The sequence below is a fragment of the Echinococcus granulosus genome (assembly GCF_000524195.1).
Source record: "Echinococcus granulosus chromosome Unknown EG_S00223, whole genome shotgun sequence".
NCBI lineage: Eukaryota > Metazoa > Platyhelminthes > Cestoda > Cyclophyllidea > Taeniidae > Echinococcus > Echinococcus granulosus.
The window spans coordinates 49,185-66,100 of NW_020170603.1; the positions used below are offsets into that span (position 1 = coordinate 49,185).

Below are 16,916 nucleotides of genomic sequence, written 5' to 3' on the forward strand. Positions count from 1 at the left end.
GAAGGACACCGAAATTCTCGATCATCAAAATTTCTGTCAGCGACATTAAGTTGTAGCACTGTTGGTAGCCCCTCAGCTTATCTGTACGCAGGTAGTACTCTAGTGTCATCTTTCGTCCTCAGGCTAGTCGTGACGCGCTGTTCGTTTACCTTAGTATTCGCTGGTTTTTCAGCTGAGCCTTCACGCAATTGTGTCACTTGGTAATAAAAGTTTGCGTTTTGGTTGGTGTCGCAGAGTGATTTGTCATATTGGGAAGCCACATTTTATTCTAAAGATACTTATCAAAGAGGGCGTAGTATTATTTCTAACACTTAAAAGGAAATAAAAGGGACGTCTTACAAACTGTGTTTATGGTGTAACAAACTATACATTTTGCAGCTTAGAATACTTCTTTCTCAACCAATTTATCGATAAGGTTAGAACGCGACCTTAAGGAAAAGTATTTAACTCGAACTAAGATTGTACTGTTTTATTAGGATAGCACCCTTTTTATTGCGCACGTCTATAAGACCTTGGCCTCGTAAAGTAGATTGGCAGAATACTGCAGGACTGCCAGATGAAGGCTTCTGATTCACGAAGTCTACACAAACTGGTAATGCTCTTTTCAGGTACCAAATACTTGTACCATATTTGTGACAGTAATTGCCACTCCACACAGATTTTGACCCGACACCTATCCATACATCTACCAGTTTACTCACCCCTTTAGAGCCATTCAATATACATTCTATTTTAATTTAGCAATTGAACTGTGAACAAGTCCATTAATTCTTTTCATACATGAGACACATGTAATTCTCGCAATATTTCCTAAATTTATTTGTAGAGCCACTTCTTAATCAGCGTTCCCAATGTCTCTAGAAGTTGAATAACTTTCTTTTTCAAACATATCTACAAAACTTCCTAATATAAACTAAAGTAGTCAGGAAAACACTGCCAAGTCCCTCCAAGGTTATCCAATCAGATGCACTCACGACATCGCATATTCAATAATACTGATTTAAGCTTTGAGTGCAATGCATCAGTTGAATTTCATGGCCTTCCGAACCCTTTACACTGACAATGGGAACCAGTATGTGTATCACAAGGTTTGGAGGCACGATCATGTCCATTTATCTTGGCTGCACATCACTCCATGTTTAGTAACAAGGAATACGCGCCCTTTGGATTATACAATAATATTTTAATGGATTAGCACCGATGTGCGTTTAAGTTCATATTCCACTGATTGTGGGAAAAGACATCTATAAGTGTTTGAATGCTCAAGTGTACACGTGTGTTTATAGAGCTGTTAAGGCCAAGACTTCAACATCAGCAAAGTACGTATCTACCGCTTCCTTTGATAAATCCATATTATAGCAACTTTTAATGTAATACATCACATAAACCGTAGAACTCTTCCCAATTAATCTGTCATTTGCCTTTTTAATTCTTGACGGACCGAGAAAGGTGCAAGTGTTTCTCAAATGCTCATTTGCAAGCATTCCACAAGTCATACTGCGGACCAGCTTGGTGGATGCGTCACCACCACTACCACACAAATTGGGCTTATGGTCCGTCGTAGATACTCGTCAAATTTTCGTGGGCTTGGGCTTCAACCCTCCTTAATGTCGGAAACGTCCTTTGTTTATCAATGCACACAGCTGCATATATTCACACAGTCACCTCCATTGTTGGTCATTATACTAGCTTGATTAATGGACTAGGCCGGGCTGGACCAAACTACCTTATGACGCATTAGCGTCGAACATCAGTGCTTGCTATGGGGGAGATAGTACTGTTACGGTAGCGTCGATTCCGCGGGTGTGAACTTAAAGGTACCGATTTTTTAGCCTAAGTGGTTCAAGATACAGGTTTACTGTTGCAACGCATTTTCTACAAAAATCAGATATTCACTTAAGGCATCCTGAAAATAACATGGGTTAAAATACGAATTTCGTAGCTACCGCGTCTCAACTCTGTGAAAATGTTCATCAAAAATCCATCTTTCAAAAAAACTAACCTTAAGGAGAGATACTGCCTACTTTCCTCCTCTTTAATCTCCCAGCTTAATGGTTTTAAACCAACTCCTTATGCGTGATGAAGAATGTGAGTTTTCACGCAAGTCTCTTGCAATCTTTTACTCATTTTCTGGTGTGCATTAAGTCAGAGCAGATTTTGACCAATGCGCCGCACTGTTATAAAAATTAGACATATATTTTCGGCTGAGATATTTTCGCTCCTTAAAAGAGTTGGAAATCGTATTGTTAAATGTATATGGATACCCAAGGCTTTGATTTATCACTGCTTAAGTGAAGTTCACCGGTGAGCACGACGGCCCCAAAAGCATTCGCGTAAATCAGCCAAATTCTTTTGCATTTTTGGGTGCTGAAATAATTCACAATGACAAAAATCTGGCTTCACGGCTCAAATAATTCTACTTCAAAGTCAAGTTAGCCATTCTAGCATAAACCTGGCAATAAATATTTTAAAAGCGTAAGATGAAGCAAATGCCAAAGAAGGATCTTTCCTAGTTTGAGATGGATGATGCTAAATACCCAGCCAACTTTTACACCGAATAAAAGCATGGCTTTTGGAGAAAAAACGAATATGCTTAAGCTGATCTCTATTCGGAGTTTACTTCACTAGGGTAGCATGTAAAAGCCTTCTCTGTATCTAGACAACTATTTGTAGCAACGGTGAAACATGAAGTTAGTACTCAAAAGTTTCATAATCTTCGCCTTTCGACCTGCGTCCTTCATTCCGTGCAGTCAAAGATCTGTGTGCTACCGGAAGGAAAAGGCATTATGGGCTAATAGCATAGCTCCACTGAGAATCTTATACTAAGCCGTCTTATGGGCTCGCCACGACAGCTGGTCATGGTACACACAGTCGGCAATCGTCATTGTTTTAGGTAGACTTACGTTACAAATTTGATTCAATGCTAATTAGCCAGCTGCACAAAAGTTATTAGTGATATAAAGAGCTTAGTTTTTTGTCTTAATCTCGTACTCACGATATAATCAGAATCTAAAAAGCCAAAACTGCATCACTTGAATATACAAAACCTTCGTATCGCTAAATTGTTGCTCTGTAAAAAGAGGAATTAAGCAGTGTGCTTTTCATTCTGATAAATTTCGTAATGAGTTATAATTTACAGATGTTTGTAAGAACATCATGAAAAAATGCTAAGCTTGGGCCTGAATTTGGGACACATTCAAAGTCATTGGGGATGTGCTTTCCTCAGGCCATTGAAAAACACTGTTAAGGTCGATAGGAGGACCCCCGGGCCCTTTAGGTATCAGAAACATCTTGGCCGTTTATTGACGTTTTCCATTTTGAGGAGGTCAGTCTTAACGTGACAGAAGAAGATGGTGTCAGGTCGAAAAGGTAAAACTTTAGTGACACTTTCCAACCAACACCTTCCAACATTGGTGTCCTGCACCGATACGACCTACGTGCTTCATCAAGAGCTCCTATTCGACACGAAAACCCTAGCGTGTCCCCCTGTTCTGCTCACAATGGACTGTTAAAATCATTTAGTGAAATAATGTCTGGCTTACCGTGGCCGTGTTAACAAGAAAGTGAGGAAGGAATGCTTTATATTTTTTGGAGGCCATCATCTGGTTGATCTTGAAACAGTTGAGTATCCATTGCATACAGTGAAGTGGGAATCTTTTAAGTGTTCTTGATTTGTGTGAATAAATGGATGGAAACACTTGGCCGATGGTAGAGAAAAATTAAAATACCTCTCTCCTTATTGCCAAGCCATTCAGTTAACGTGATGTCAACTGACCCCATTTACGCAATCTGCATACTACACTAGTGTTCTTATTAAATTTAAAATCCATGACATTGAATAAATTTATAAGTGGTCAAGGTGAATTTACATTGAATAGCCGATAATGTAGATGGCCATGTTGAAGCCTATTGGATTTGAAACCGCTGCAATCAGGCGGTGTTACAATTGTACAATGAAGGTGAGGAGAGGTTCGTCAAACTGTCGGCTCTCTACTGATATGGTTTAAGTTTAAAAGCGCCGGAGGGACAGGCCTGGGGTCTACTACAGTGTGTTACCTATGACATTGTGGAGCAACTGTCAGGCAACTTTGTACTAAGTCAGTGGCTTCAACGAAGGCTGACTGCTTAAACCGCAAAATTCCCTAAATGCCAAAATATTCGTAGACTTGAAACATAAATGATTTTTCCTTCTGATTGTAAAACACCCCCGATTGTTGAAATAAGGTTGAGTAGGCTCTTAACTTATAGCAGTCTTTCAAGAAATCATGCGAAAGCGACTAGCAGCAATTCAGCCTAAAAAGCAGTAAATTTTTTCGATCCTGAAGACTTGAGGTGACCATAAATTACTTTTGCTAATCAAATAAAAATACTGTCGAAAATGCGGATCCACTGAAAAGGATGAAGTAGTGGTATGTAGTCTAAACGACTTGGATAGTATCTTGAATTTTGAGTGCATTCCCGTTTATTTAAAGGAGTTACTCGATCCCATGAGTAAGTGAATTAACTATCCTGTGAGAAGTTTGTTGGGATTGTATCATCAGCATTGACATTGCATTTGTAGGCCTCAGATCTTTGATAAGGGAGTTTAGAGGCTGTTGTGTCTAACCACAACCAGCTAGCCAGGAAGCAAATATCCGCATAATCTTAATCGGATGACCCCGCAGCTCAAAGCGCTAAAGTAAAAGATTCCATTTTCGTGCAAACTTAACAAACTAAATCTTTTTTACACCTATATTTGTTCAGATTTGAACAATGTTGGTACCAATCAGTTTCATCTGCTTTCGTTGGTTTGATTTTAACGACCTTGCATATTCCCATGCCACGATAATTGCTGACTCCCTTACTTTCTTCTCACCTCCTTTAAGTCAACCAACTGTTTCGATAAACTCACGACTTCGTTAAACCGAGGCAATGTTAAACCCATACCCATTAGGCGTTATTAAGCCTTGTTCTGCATTTTAATATGTACTTCACCCTCTCAAGGTCGACTGACTCCCTAGTAGAAGTGCTGTCATTGTAGTCTATTCGGGGGTTGGTTGCACCAAATGCAATGTGTTCGTGATGCAGTACTAAGCATGAAGTGGAAGTCAGTAAACTGTGGTTAGGAGTTGATGGCGTATGTATGGAGGAGGTAGACGTACATCACGTCTAGTGATGGGAAGGAGGATAAGGAAACCGCGAATCGCATACGGCTGGTATTGGGGAATGAACATCAACTTCTCCTCGCGTCGTAGAGGAAAAAAGCAATATATGAATAGGTGTGATGGCAGGTAAGTGAAAACGGAAGCGAATCGGATATGTGTGATATCCGGGAGCGTAAGTTACATGACGGGAGGGAGAATGAAGTGTTGTGCCTATAAAGTGCCTTGTAGTTGCTGCCGATCGGATGGCTTCAGTGGTGTCATCGTACCTGCCAGACAGTCTCATTGACTCTAAGTCAAATCAAGTCCACTTCTGGTGCATGGGATGCACACTGGCGGTAGTACTCTCTAACTTGATGACATGAATGGTAAGAGTCAAAAGTGAAATGCAGATGATGAGGCGTGAGTTGTAAGGGAATTAGTGGGAGATGAAAAGTGAAAGGGGGAATTGGCAGGGGGCAGGAGGATTAATGAGGAGGCTGGAAGTAGGAGGAGCCAGAAGGAGATTAAAATGTTGATGAGAAGGCGGGAGTGGAAGAAGAAGAAAGCCCATTGAATTTGTGATGATCTGAGAGGAAGGTAATCTTGAAAGTGCTAATATGATAGTGGATTAGTGTGATTGGGGTAAGAAGAGTCAAGATTTTGGATAAATTTAAGGATTTTGGCCATGGCAAGTGCTTTGAAGTTTGCAGTATAATGTTGTGGAATAAAAGGTCTCTATTTTCAAAGATTGAGTTGTTTGAAGTTTTCAGTGTAATGTTCACCACTTTTGTCCCGGAGTGGATTCAATGGACTCAATTAGTTCACCGCGCATCCCCATCTAAAATTACAAAAACGGAAAGTTACCATGCAAGAGATAGAACACAACTTAAGAGATCGAAAAGCTTTGAAATAGACATTTGTTGACTAGGGTGTTTCTCCTCTGCTAAATGGAGCATTTATGCAACAGAGGAAGATACGAAAGTGCGAAGGAAGGAATTAATATGCAAATGTACATTGTACTTGCACGCACTAGATTGGGTGGTCTGCATAAGAGGCTTTGACACTGTGTCCGTGGAAGTGTTCACAGTCCTCCATTGTCCTATCGACTGACTCCCCGATTACTCGTTCCATGTACTGAAAGTGCGGAATAGCAGTGAAGAGCGAATCTGCTTCTTAACTGACTGACCGACTACTTGACTAACTGGCATTGCACCTCTGTCTAGCAAACGCATGACATGAAGTAGGGGTCCAACAGACAAAAAAAACGATTTCTCAGTTAAATGAATGAAAAGGGATTGGTAGTTCATATTTGTGAGATGCATGACGAGCGGGGTTTGAACCTTCATCAAGTCTTCCATATCAGCAGTCACTAAAGTGATTTCTGGTGGAGGAAATTGACTTGCGACCTTGTGAGTTTAAACGATTGCAGTAAAAGCTGCTGTTCTTCCGCCGTTTTAGTGGTTAAGTTCAAAGACCCAGTCATCACGTATATCAAATCTCAAGAAGATCTTCAGTTTTCTTTAGAGTCCTTTTGGGCATGTTGGATTTGGCGGTTGACCAACGGTTTGACTATTTAGAAAACGAATTAATGCAGAAGTGTACAATATGAGGCAAAGAAGACTTAGCAAATTAATCAAAGCCATCTACGAACTGTAAAATAAACTTTTCCTTTCAGACTAGGCAAAATAACGCTAACGAAACGTTTACAGTACTATGTATTTATGCTTTCCACATTCACTTTGTTAATTCCTTGTGAAGATTTAAAAATGATTTAACATCACCGGTATCGCATATTAGGCGCACCCAAAGTCTTTGCGTCAAAGTGGCAATTTTTCTACATCATCATGTGAGACGGTTTGCATTGTTTATCATCTCCAACAAATGAGAAATGCGCAACTCATCGGAATACAATAAGGAGACGCTTATCATGCATCCTCTTCAACCGCTACTCCCATGACTTTCCCGCTGAATTTGCATGCGGCCTGCGTCTCTCACTGTAATAACGGTCCAATCTTTCACGTACTACCACTTTGTTGTAGTACTGGGTGTGGATATGACCTGCAATCTACGGTAAACTCTACATGGCTTTACCATAAATGTCTGATTTGTGCCCAAATAATGTATCTTTGAGCTTTTAAATATCACGTTATGATACTTTTGGGGACAAATTGGACTGAACAAATAAACTAAGATATCAGCTTCCTTTTGCTAAAAATACAGCAGACTGGCTTTATTTCAACCTAAGTTTGTGGCATAAATCAACTTAAAAAGGTAGTAATTGTGGTGTATTTTAGGGGAAACTTTGACTCTAATAAGTTGGTTGTGGGGCAAGTACCACAATAAAGCATTTGTCGCTTTGGGCCAATCAGAATGATCTATGTGAGACTCTCAGTGAGATATTGCTATTGACCCACAGCGCTTTCTCATTTCGGCAGCATCTGAGTCTTTATTTGCAAAAAATGAAGGACGTAGATAGGCGAATGAAGAAAGATGAGCATTTGAGCTCTCGCTACTTGTTTCGCCGTTGCCACAAATGCCAGAAAAATATTTGCATACCTGCGTAATAAAGTTGTCCCTTTCTTCATAACTTCATGGATTTCCAAACCTTTTCATACTATACCCAACACGCGATCAACTTGAACCTGTTTAATTTCTCGAGTATGGGCCGTGGTTTTCAATGGATTTCACGGTCTTTTAGGTAGTGCATTACATTTTTTAAAACCGTGAAAGATCCTTTTATTAAACATTTATTTCGTTTTAGCCATTTTGAATGGTTGTTTTTTTAGTTTGTACTAGGTCGACAGACGATCTTGAAATGGGATTTTTGGGGATTAAGCCAAGCATTAAGCTGATTTGAATTACTTCATCATCCTTTCAATAGTTAAATGTGGCAACAAGTGAAGTTCACTAACTAGTCTTTATCGACAATCTCTTCTTTTGTTTACACCACTTTTAGGTGCAGCAGTAAGTGCAAAATCCTTACCAAAGTGCGTATGGTTTATGGAGCCTTAATTTCGTCTTGTACATGTGAAATGCACAGCTCGCGATAACAGATTTTGACAAGCATAATGCAACCATTTAATGCTAGAAGCTGATTTAAATGATTTGATCCTAACATTCGGCTGATGAAGAATTGAAGTGAATCAGCCTGGTTATGTCATCTCGTTAAATTTCCTTCAGTAGATGAGTCCACTCACATATGCACTTAAGCATTCGTAAACGTGGGTGTTGATTAATAGGACGTTGAACTAAGGTAAAGGTAAAGGTGTTTTCACGAACTAGCTTACATCAGGTTAGTTGAATGCAGTTAGTAGGTAGTGTGAGAATGCGTACTAATTCCATTGGGACACCAATAAAGCGTCCCATCTACTCAAGATATGTTAAAACTTAAATTGGATCAAAAAAGTTCTTCAATGCTGTGCACTTTACATCATGGAATGATTAGGGCATGCGAATTACCTGATTATCTTTAAGAAGACCAAAGCTTCATATTGTATTTAGCCTCAAATAGGGATAAGCTTCCTTCCAATTTTAAAACCGAAGTACTTACGGAAGCAAATACCTTGATTTGATCGTCATAAACGTGCAATAAGGTGTCCACACACGTATTAGAATACGGTAAATCGTAAATTAAACTCACTTAAGTCTTTATTTGATCTGCTTTAAATGGGATCTGTCTACAAAAGTCCCAGTGAAAAGTTAAACTAGGCGTAGGACTCACTCAAGTAGGACTATACTTTTGTGGAGGCAATAATCTAAGGGAGACACAGTAGGGCATACTTTGAAGTAGGCGTAATACATGGAAGTAATTATGTTCATATAATTGTCAGATTTGTTATTAGAATGCAAGGGAATAAAAGGTTGAATCTGTAATTCTACCTATTCCAAGCCTATTTTGACAATGATTAGCATCCTTCGATATAAACGTAGATGATTCCAAGTGTCGGTTTAAGTGAAAAAAAGAAAACATAAGCGACACTGTATTGTGAAAGCGAATAGAGGTACGAGCGTTTAAGCTGTTCAGCGCATATTAATTGTGCGCTTATGAATCAGGCATTTGAATTAAGGTAGGAGTTGGAGGGTTTTTTTATTATGACATACCAATGCAAAATTGCATCATTTATGGTCAAGACAATTTTCAAATTTGTCAAAGCAAGTCGCAGAACATGGAATATGCATTTGTCCTCCGATTGCACCCATAAATAGTTCAGGACAAAAATGATGGGTGGTCTCGGCATTCGGTTTGCCAGCTTCTGATGAAGACGATCAAGCGATTGACATTCATTTGCAGTTATACATTCAAAATTAAATCATTTGATGTTAGCTAGTTCCACCACAAGCATCTTGCATTAGGCACACCCAACTCATGTGCTCTAAGGCAAAAGTCTTTCCATTTCATCAAATGAAACAGTTCTTGTTAGTAACCTCAAGGGATAAAACGCACTAGAATACAGAATGCTATTCTAATAGATAAATCCCATCACGAATTTTAAACACTAAGTTAAACACATTTTTTTAGTATACGGCTTGAAAAGTAAAATAATGAGATAAATCTGTGAAATGGACTTGCTTCTTTCTTTTGCATATTTCTCATCCTAATGTGCGTTGCGATGTTATATCGTTCGGGAGTAATAATTGTTGCAGGAGCCACTTGGAACATTTATTCCTCGTTCGGCAGGCAGAATGCGCGTCTAGAGCCACTACAGATGTAGCCTCTCATTTGTGAGTTTACATGGTAGACACTAGGAAAATGTTTGTTTCAATGAATTTCAAACGGATTTGCATTTTGGGCTGCTTTTATTTAAAGGACAACTATTGGTGCTTCATCATTATTTTTTTAAATTCTAATAGCAATTGTTGTATGCAAAAGTGGGGAGCTTTATAATATTTGTCCATAATTCTCATAAATTTAATAAATAAATACGGAAAAGGACATCGGCGAAGCTTATGAAAGTGGATATGGGATTGTGTTACCTTATTTGGTGAAATTAAAGAGGATATTTTATCATAACATAAACTATTCTATAAAAAATTCGATTATACTAGATGCTCACCGATGCCGTCGAAAAATGACATTAAGCCAAGTGAGATTGCTATTTTTGGAAAATGGGACGACGCTATTAGAGGTTACTTAGTAGAATGCCTGTCTTAGGGAGCTGTTATGTATAGTGAAATCGCCTATTTTTACCTTACTTGTGACCTGTTGATTAAGGCTCAGAAAAATTTAAAATATACTTATTCAGCAACGCAATAATTGAGTGGTCGACGACTCTGCCATCAAACAAGGCATTTGATTGTCGCACAACCAAGTTGAGATTTACCACAGAGGCTGCCGCGTTAATGCAAATTTCTGATCAATTGAATAGTCAAGCCAAATATCTAAATTTTTATTGCAAGCAGTGGAGTTGGTGATGCATCCTTCACAGTTAGATACAGCTGCCGTGCCCATAGGCCATTTCCCTTCTTTTTCAAGTCCTCACATCCAAAGCAATTTCGTAAATTTCACTTTATCACTTTTTTTACAATTCTCCTTAAAGTTGATGCTTTAAATAGAGGTTAACCTAGTGGTATGAAGAAATTTTGCCAATGAAACCGCTAGTAAATTATTTGGTGCTGTCCTTGAAGCACGGAATTTTTGGTTAGGCGAATCCATGCCAAAGCGGGGTATTTTGTTTCTAATGTCAATTGTAGCAATTTTAAGTGCCAAGCATTCTCAGCGGTTCTTAAAGCATAGCAGAGATATTTAAATAGCTTGTGTTGAGTGAAGTTTACTTAATGCGCATCAAAAATATTGAGAATAGACCTGTTTTTTGTTTAATTTGTTTGTTTAGTATTTCCTTGGCTTTGCAAATCTACTTCAAATTCGTAAATGGGGTGAATTCAGAGGGTTTCATATTGTTTTTACCATTCTGTTTTTATGCAACGCTCAAATGCAAGGTTAATCTATAACTGATGAGCAAAGGAAGATTGGATGTCTGTCTACTATTAGTGACTATTGAAACACTAAACATCAGACACTTTACGATTTCGGCTTAGAGTTCTCATGACTGGGATAAATAGATTTGTTCGTAGTGGATTAATGGAGAACTGCTTTAAATTTCAGTGTCAGCGGCTACTATGCGCCATTATGGCTGGTGTGAGCTCAGCCTTGCGATAGTTCTGTTATCATGTTGGCGGTCATCGCTTCTTCCATAACACAAATAACTTTTAACCACAAAACCAGCTAATTGTCATTCGTGTTGCAATATATTTAGCGTTTACTAAACTCTGTGAGATTTTCTTTAAGTAATTTTGCAGATCACTAGTATTATGTTTAAAACAAAGCGCACTTGATGCGACCTTGTTCACTGTAGTTAAAAAGACCTAGACTTATGATGACAATAATGGCATAGTATTATGTCAAAATCATAATAAGTCATGTTTAATAGATAATTTGGATGAAGGTGGGCAAAATGAAGTAATAACTTGAACATTTAATGTGTTTTTTTCACTAGTTCCCTCTGTGAGGAAACAATCTCTAAAAATCGTACCAAACAGCAAAATTGGTACAATTGTCTACAAGATGAAACGCTTCGTTGAAGAAATTAAGAGGACCTCTTAAATTACTTCTGATTATTTTGCGTCCCCACTTTGAGCATAACAATAATCACTTCTGATTTACGATGGCCAATTTTGCTGCTTTTTGGATGCTATGTACTTAAGATGCTTATACTAATATTTAAAGTCAAAAGTGTCATTTCATTCCTAGTAATATACATATGACCCCCTCCATTTTTCAAAAGCCTTACATTTCAGAATTTCTTACTTTCTAAGGATGATAAAATGAGGTAAACGTGTTCAACCGTAAACTCAGATATTACTTCTTAAAACTTGCTTTCAATGCCAAAACTATCCCCTATATTAGCATGCTTAGGTGATAAACATTTAATCTCTTCAGGCTTATGCGTGAATCGTCCGGAGTTACGATGTCTTGAGTTTCAAAATTCATGCTTTTCTGCTATTAGGATTGCTTATTTAGGTCAATTTCATTAATGGTATTTCAAACTTAACCTCATAGAAATTCAAATAAACACTTGGAATCCTTCCATTAATGCAGTTGGTTGGTGACAGATGCTTTTCACATGCTTCAATGCTGTCACTTGAGGACTTTTCAGGTAAGTTACGCATCTTTCGGTGGGTAATGTGATGCATCACTAATAAACAGATGGGGCAAAACATTTAACAATTACAGTTAAAAGCATATTGTAAAAAAATTAACAGGCATTTGAAAAAAGTGCCTGTTTATCAAAGATCCCCTTGCTTCTAGGGATTTTTATGAGTATTAGTGCCAAAGAGTTAACAATGAGATAAGGACTATTATTTTGACAATTGATGCTTCTATTTCCTCATGGTTTACAAGAACGAGGGGGAGAAAGTCAGTGGTGAAGTGTGGGCAGCGGGTTTGGACTGCTTCACCACCATCGATTCACTGCTTCATCAGAGACGCACAAGATTTCGTCATTAGTCTCCAATAGTTGATAAAAGGGACGGTGATATGGACATAGCGTTTACATTGGTGGTTCACAAAGATCCAGTACAGATAGCTCGACTGATGCGAATGATTCATCGCACGAACAATTACTACTGCATTCACGCTGATTTGCGGTCAGGCCAGTCATTTGTGAATACTTTGAAGGGCATCTCAGCACACTTCTGTTCAAACATTGAGCTCGCTTTATTGAAGAAGTGAGGTAAGGTAAATTGGGATGACGAAAGTGGTCTAACACCACAGATGATCTGTGGAAAACAAGCTCTTCAAGGGCACTCCTCGTAAAAGTAACTTATTAACTTATTGGGACAGGATTTCCTTCACCGAACCAATCTAAAACTGGTTGCAGCCCTTAATACTCTCCATAGTTATAATTTCATTGAATTGGTTTTTAATAACGACTGCAAGCACAAGGTAGGGGATCCGAAGCTATCACTTGGAGTAAGTTTATTTCGCACTTTGTTTCGGCTTTACACTTGCAAGGAATTCCATTCAATCGCAAATGCCATTTCAAGCCGCGTATTACAAGAGCTCTTATTACGGCGCGTATCTTCGTGAATTTTTAGAAGAAATATTTAAGGAAGAAGTGAAACTGATGCGCAAATTTATTCTTTGGCACAGGACTTTTAGCCATCCCTATGAATTAGTTTTCCGTACCCTTGCCTCTACAAGACAGCACTTGATCCCTGGACTGAGTACTCCTGTCCAGTAAGCTAAATTGTACATCTCTCTACAGTATACCAAGTATATGGTAGCAAATGGCTTTCTTCCTTTTTGTGGCAATTTAGATGCCAGTTACACATGTGTAATGTCCACACATACGTTAAAATTATTCTGCTGGCTGGAACCGGTCCGTGTGTGACTGAAGCGCTACCAATCCATACAACTAACCTAGTGTTTTAGAAGACCCATGATGAAGGAAAAGACGGCACGAGGCGCATTGCCACCGACAAAGCCTACTTGCACATACCAGCACCGTTGTTCACTACCGGAGCAGTGATATTTTTTGACCGCCAGCAAAGGACTCGGGAGATTAAAAGTTAAATACCGCCACCAGTGCTTCGATGTTAAACGTGATCACAAGTACGCAGTCTAATCGCTGTCGTCGATTTCCTTTATTAATATATGTTTTCTGGTAAGGAGCACGCATACAAAATTGCAAATATGCTATCAAACATATTTTTAATCCCTTTTTAACGTTATTTATAGACTTTAGTCGACACAAGAAATATCGAAAAATCGTGACCAAAGTATGCATGTGGTCCTATGAGATTTATTTCTACTCTTCGCCCAGAAGTAACGGGCAGTTAGGGTGGCTACAAGCAATTTCCTTAACATTAATAGAATCCTCTTACAGTTTTATGCAAGGAAGTTAGTCAAACTGACAAAGTACTTGGCTTTATCACTAAAGGAGTTTCTATTTTAAAGCCTAGTATATCATTTAGGTAGAAACTTGGAAATAACTATTCTAACGGCTAAGAGGAAATAAATGCTCAAAGGTGAATTTGCCCTAGTCTAAAAGGTGGCGCATGCAATTTAACTGACGTTGGAAATCGGTTGAAAAAAATAACTTGCTGTGGAGAAACAACTATATCCAAACTAATTTGAAACGAAAATTAGCATAAAACTTTGTAAACCTATATGGTTCAAAGGCATTTGTCTAAGTTACTAGTCTAGTTTATCGACTACATTTGCTGGCATTGTCAAATTATAAGTTTCGATTTGGTAGGAATGGTGAAAGCCCTTTTGGTATCTTGACAACATAAAGCGAGTATCAAAATTTTCGAGCATTTTTTCCTTTAATGTGTTCCTTTATTCCTTGCAGACAAATATCACTGCATATGAAACGCTAATGCACAATGACCTGCTAGCATGCCCTAACTGAGAGTCTTATCTATAGCCATCTATTTGGCTCAAGGCGACATGTGACTCAATGGCGCCTCGATACACATGTTTTACAATTACTATCGTTTCAAATAGATATACATTATAAATTTGAAACAATATAACATTAGCCAGCTGCATTTTTGTCAACAAATGATGGTAATGGTCCTGTTTGTGTTCATTATCTTATTTGGTTTTAATAAAACAAAAGTAAGAACCATTTTTTCATCTGGTAGGAACAATACGTTTTAGTACGTTTAACGTTGCACGGAAAATTAAGTGTTTGATGAAGTTATTGAACTTAATGCTCCGCCTTCCTGCCCTCCTATTTTGATGATATGAATTTCATATAACTTGATGGGATAGCGAAAACTCAACCCTTAACAATTTTAACAAAGCTAGGATGGCCTTTGTAAGACTTCAAAAAGTAGCTGATGTTTTCCTACATCATAAGTTTTGTATGAAAACAATAAATTCTCAATTTCACCGTTCAGCTTTGTTCGCCTTTGGCTTCAAATGAGTTGCAAAAATCATTTTGAGGTGCGTGGGAAGTTCTAGTTCTATTTTGCAATTTTAAATAATGAAAAATAGATAGAAGTCGTAGGCGTTTCATGGACACCGAATTAAATACAACCATTATGAAAATCCCAATGTGCTAAGCATAAATCTTTGGTATATGTGCTAGGTTAACTCGTAATGTCTAATTGCGAAAAATACAAACTAAATGAAAAATAAAAGCTGAAAATGAAGTAGCTTAGGTGGTGTGTAAATATTCTAGTATGAACGTTGTTTCCATCGCTACTAATATACTTCCTGTGAAAAATTTCAGCGCAGTAAAATTATTGCAGCAGTCCATAACCAGTCTGATCAAACCTTGCACATTGTCATGGCAATAATTGGGTGCAACAGTAGGGGTCAGATAGTTCAGTCGGTAGTGCCATCGTTTACGGAACAAAACTGTTGTATTCCACAGTGTAAAATGCCCTGCAAAATGGAAATACAACTTCCTTTGCACCTCAAACTTATTCTTGTCGTTCATTTAGAAGACCATCTAAATGAGGTTTTTCAAACCTACTATTTACCATGAATATATTCAGGCTGTCATACGTACAGTTTGCTTTAATTTTTGTCTGTTTGACTAGGCCTTTTAGGTGAGAAATAGTCAGCTGACGTCAAGCTTGCGACTTCAAATCCTGAGGGGGAAGCAAACTTCAGACCTCTTTACGCCTCGACGACCTGAAAATACCCAATGCACTGTTCATTTAAAGATGCCACCACCTATGTACTCAACTTGTTTTAAGAGTACGAAACCGCTGAAAATTTCGGTGCCTAAAGAGGAAATTTAGAAATAAACCTCTTTTGGTAAATTGCTTTAGTGAAATGCATTCTTGCTCCAAATCGCTTCAGAGTATCATCGTTAAGTGATGGCCAATGAAAGATTTCATATTGTATTCACTTCAAAATCCTCGAAGATGCATAGAACTCCTGTGCATTGAAAAAGCATTTCTGTTAACTGCCACATATTCAAAGAAAATAACCCAAGAAGCATGAAAATTGGCAGCCGGGAAAAATATTTCTCAAAAATGAGTATGGATGAAGTTACAGATATCACCATAACTGACTCAACAATCAATAAAACAAGAATTTTATATCGAAAGTTGGGGGCAAATACTGCAGATAATGCACATTTTACAAGTCTTATAACATATTCTTAATGGTAGCTGGCCCATTCACTTTCACCTCCTGTTTGGTTGATTTCGTATGCCAAACAAGGATCTAAAAAGATCATTCGCATACTTAAGTATTAATTTACTGGTCAAGAGGCAAGAAAGGGCATCAAGTTTAGTGAAAATAGGCTCACCTTCCTGCAGCCATCAGCTCTGGGCTCCAATTCATAGGCGCTTTTGAAACCAAGGCCGGTAAGTATTAGACCTTCTTGACCTCCTACAGCTTTTTCGTCAAACAGGGCGTTCGAGTGTTGCAAAACCAAATTGAGATTGACTGCAAAGGCTGCAATATCAATAGGGAAATTCCGATCGGGTGCATAATTAGACCAAAAATCAGAAATCTTGTTGCTATCATTAGGGTTAGTGATGCATCCTTCCCAGTCAGAATCAGCTATCATGCCTACGGGCCACGTTGCTCCTTTTTCCAATGTTCGCATCTAAATCAGTTTCATAAATTCTATTTAATCTCTTTCTACATAAGTTCTGTTAAAATTGATGCTTTTGAATAAAGCTCGTTCTAATGGTTTGAGTAAATTTCGCAAATGCAATCGCTGATGAAGTATTTGGTAATGCCTTCAAGGCATGTAATTTCCGGTTACGTAGATCCATGCCAAGATAAGGATATTTTTTTCTAACTCTAAGTGCACAAACGCT

At 38.2% G+C, this 16,916-nt stretch overlaps 3 protein-coding genes across 3 annotated transcripts in view; all 3 read right to left on the reverse strand. All coding sequences in view use genetic code 11, as the record gives it.

The window, feature by feature from the left end:
- Nucleotides 1-5,559: 5,559 nt before the first annotated feature.
- Nucleotides 5,560-6,254, reverse strand: EGR_10470 (hypothetical protein; the record flags this gene model as incomplete). The annotated part of the gene is made up of 2 exons (XM_024499719.1): nt 5,560-5,620; nt 6,154-6,254. The coding sequence occupies 2 exons, from the start codon at nt 6,252-6,254 to the stop codon at nt 5,560-5,562; spliced, it is 162 nt and encodes a 53-aa protein (XP_024345867.1).
- A 9,979-nt stretch (nt 6,255-16,233) lies between these two features.
- EGR_10471 (putative glucuronosyltransferase sqv-8) lies at nt 16,234-16,699 on the reverse strand (the record flags this gene model as incomplete). Its single annotated transcript, XM_024499720.1, has 2 exons — nt 16,234-16,311; nt 16,397-16,699. The coding sequence occupies 2 exons, from the start codon at nt 16,697-16,699 to the stop codon at nt 16,234-16,236; spliced, it is 381 nt and encodes a 126-aa protein (XP_024345868.1).
- A 49-nt stretch (nt 16,700-16,748) lies between these two features.
- EGR_10472 (hypothetical protein) overlaps nt 16,749-16,916 on the reverse strand; it is a gene marked incomplete at both ends in the record, with an annotated part of 917 nt that continues 749 nt past the window's right edge. The window contains one exon of the mRNA XM_024499721.1: nt 16,749-16,899. Within this exon, the coding sequence (XP_024345869.1) occupies nt 16,749-16,899 (151 nt within the window). The remainder of the gene's footprint in view (nt 16,900-16,916) is intronic.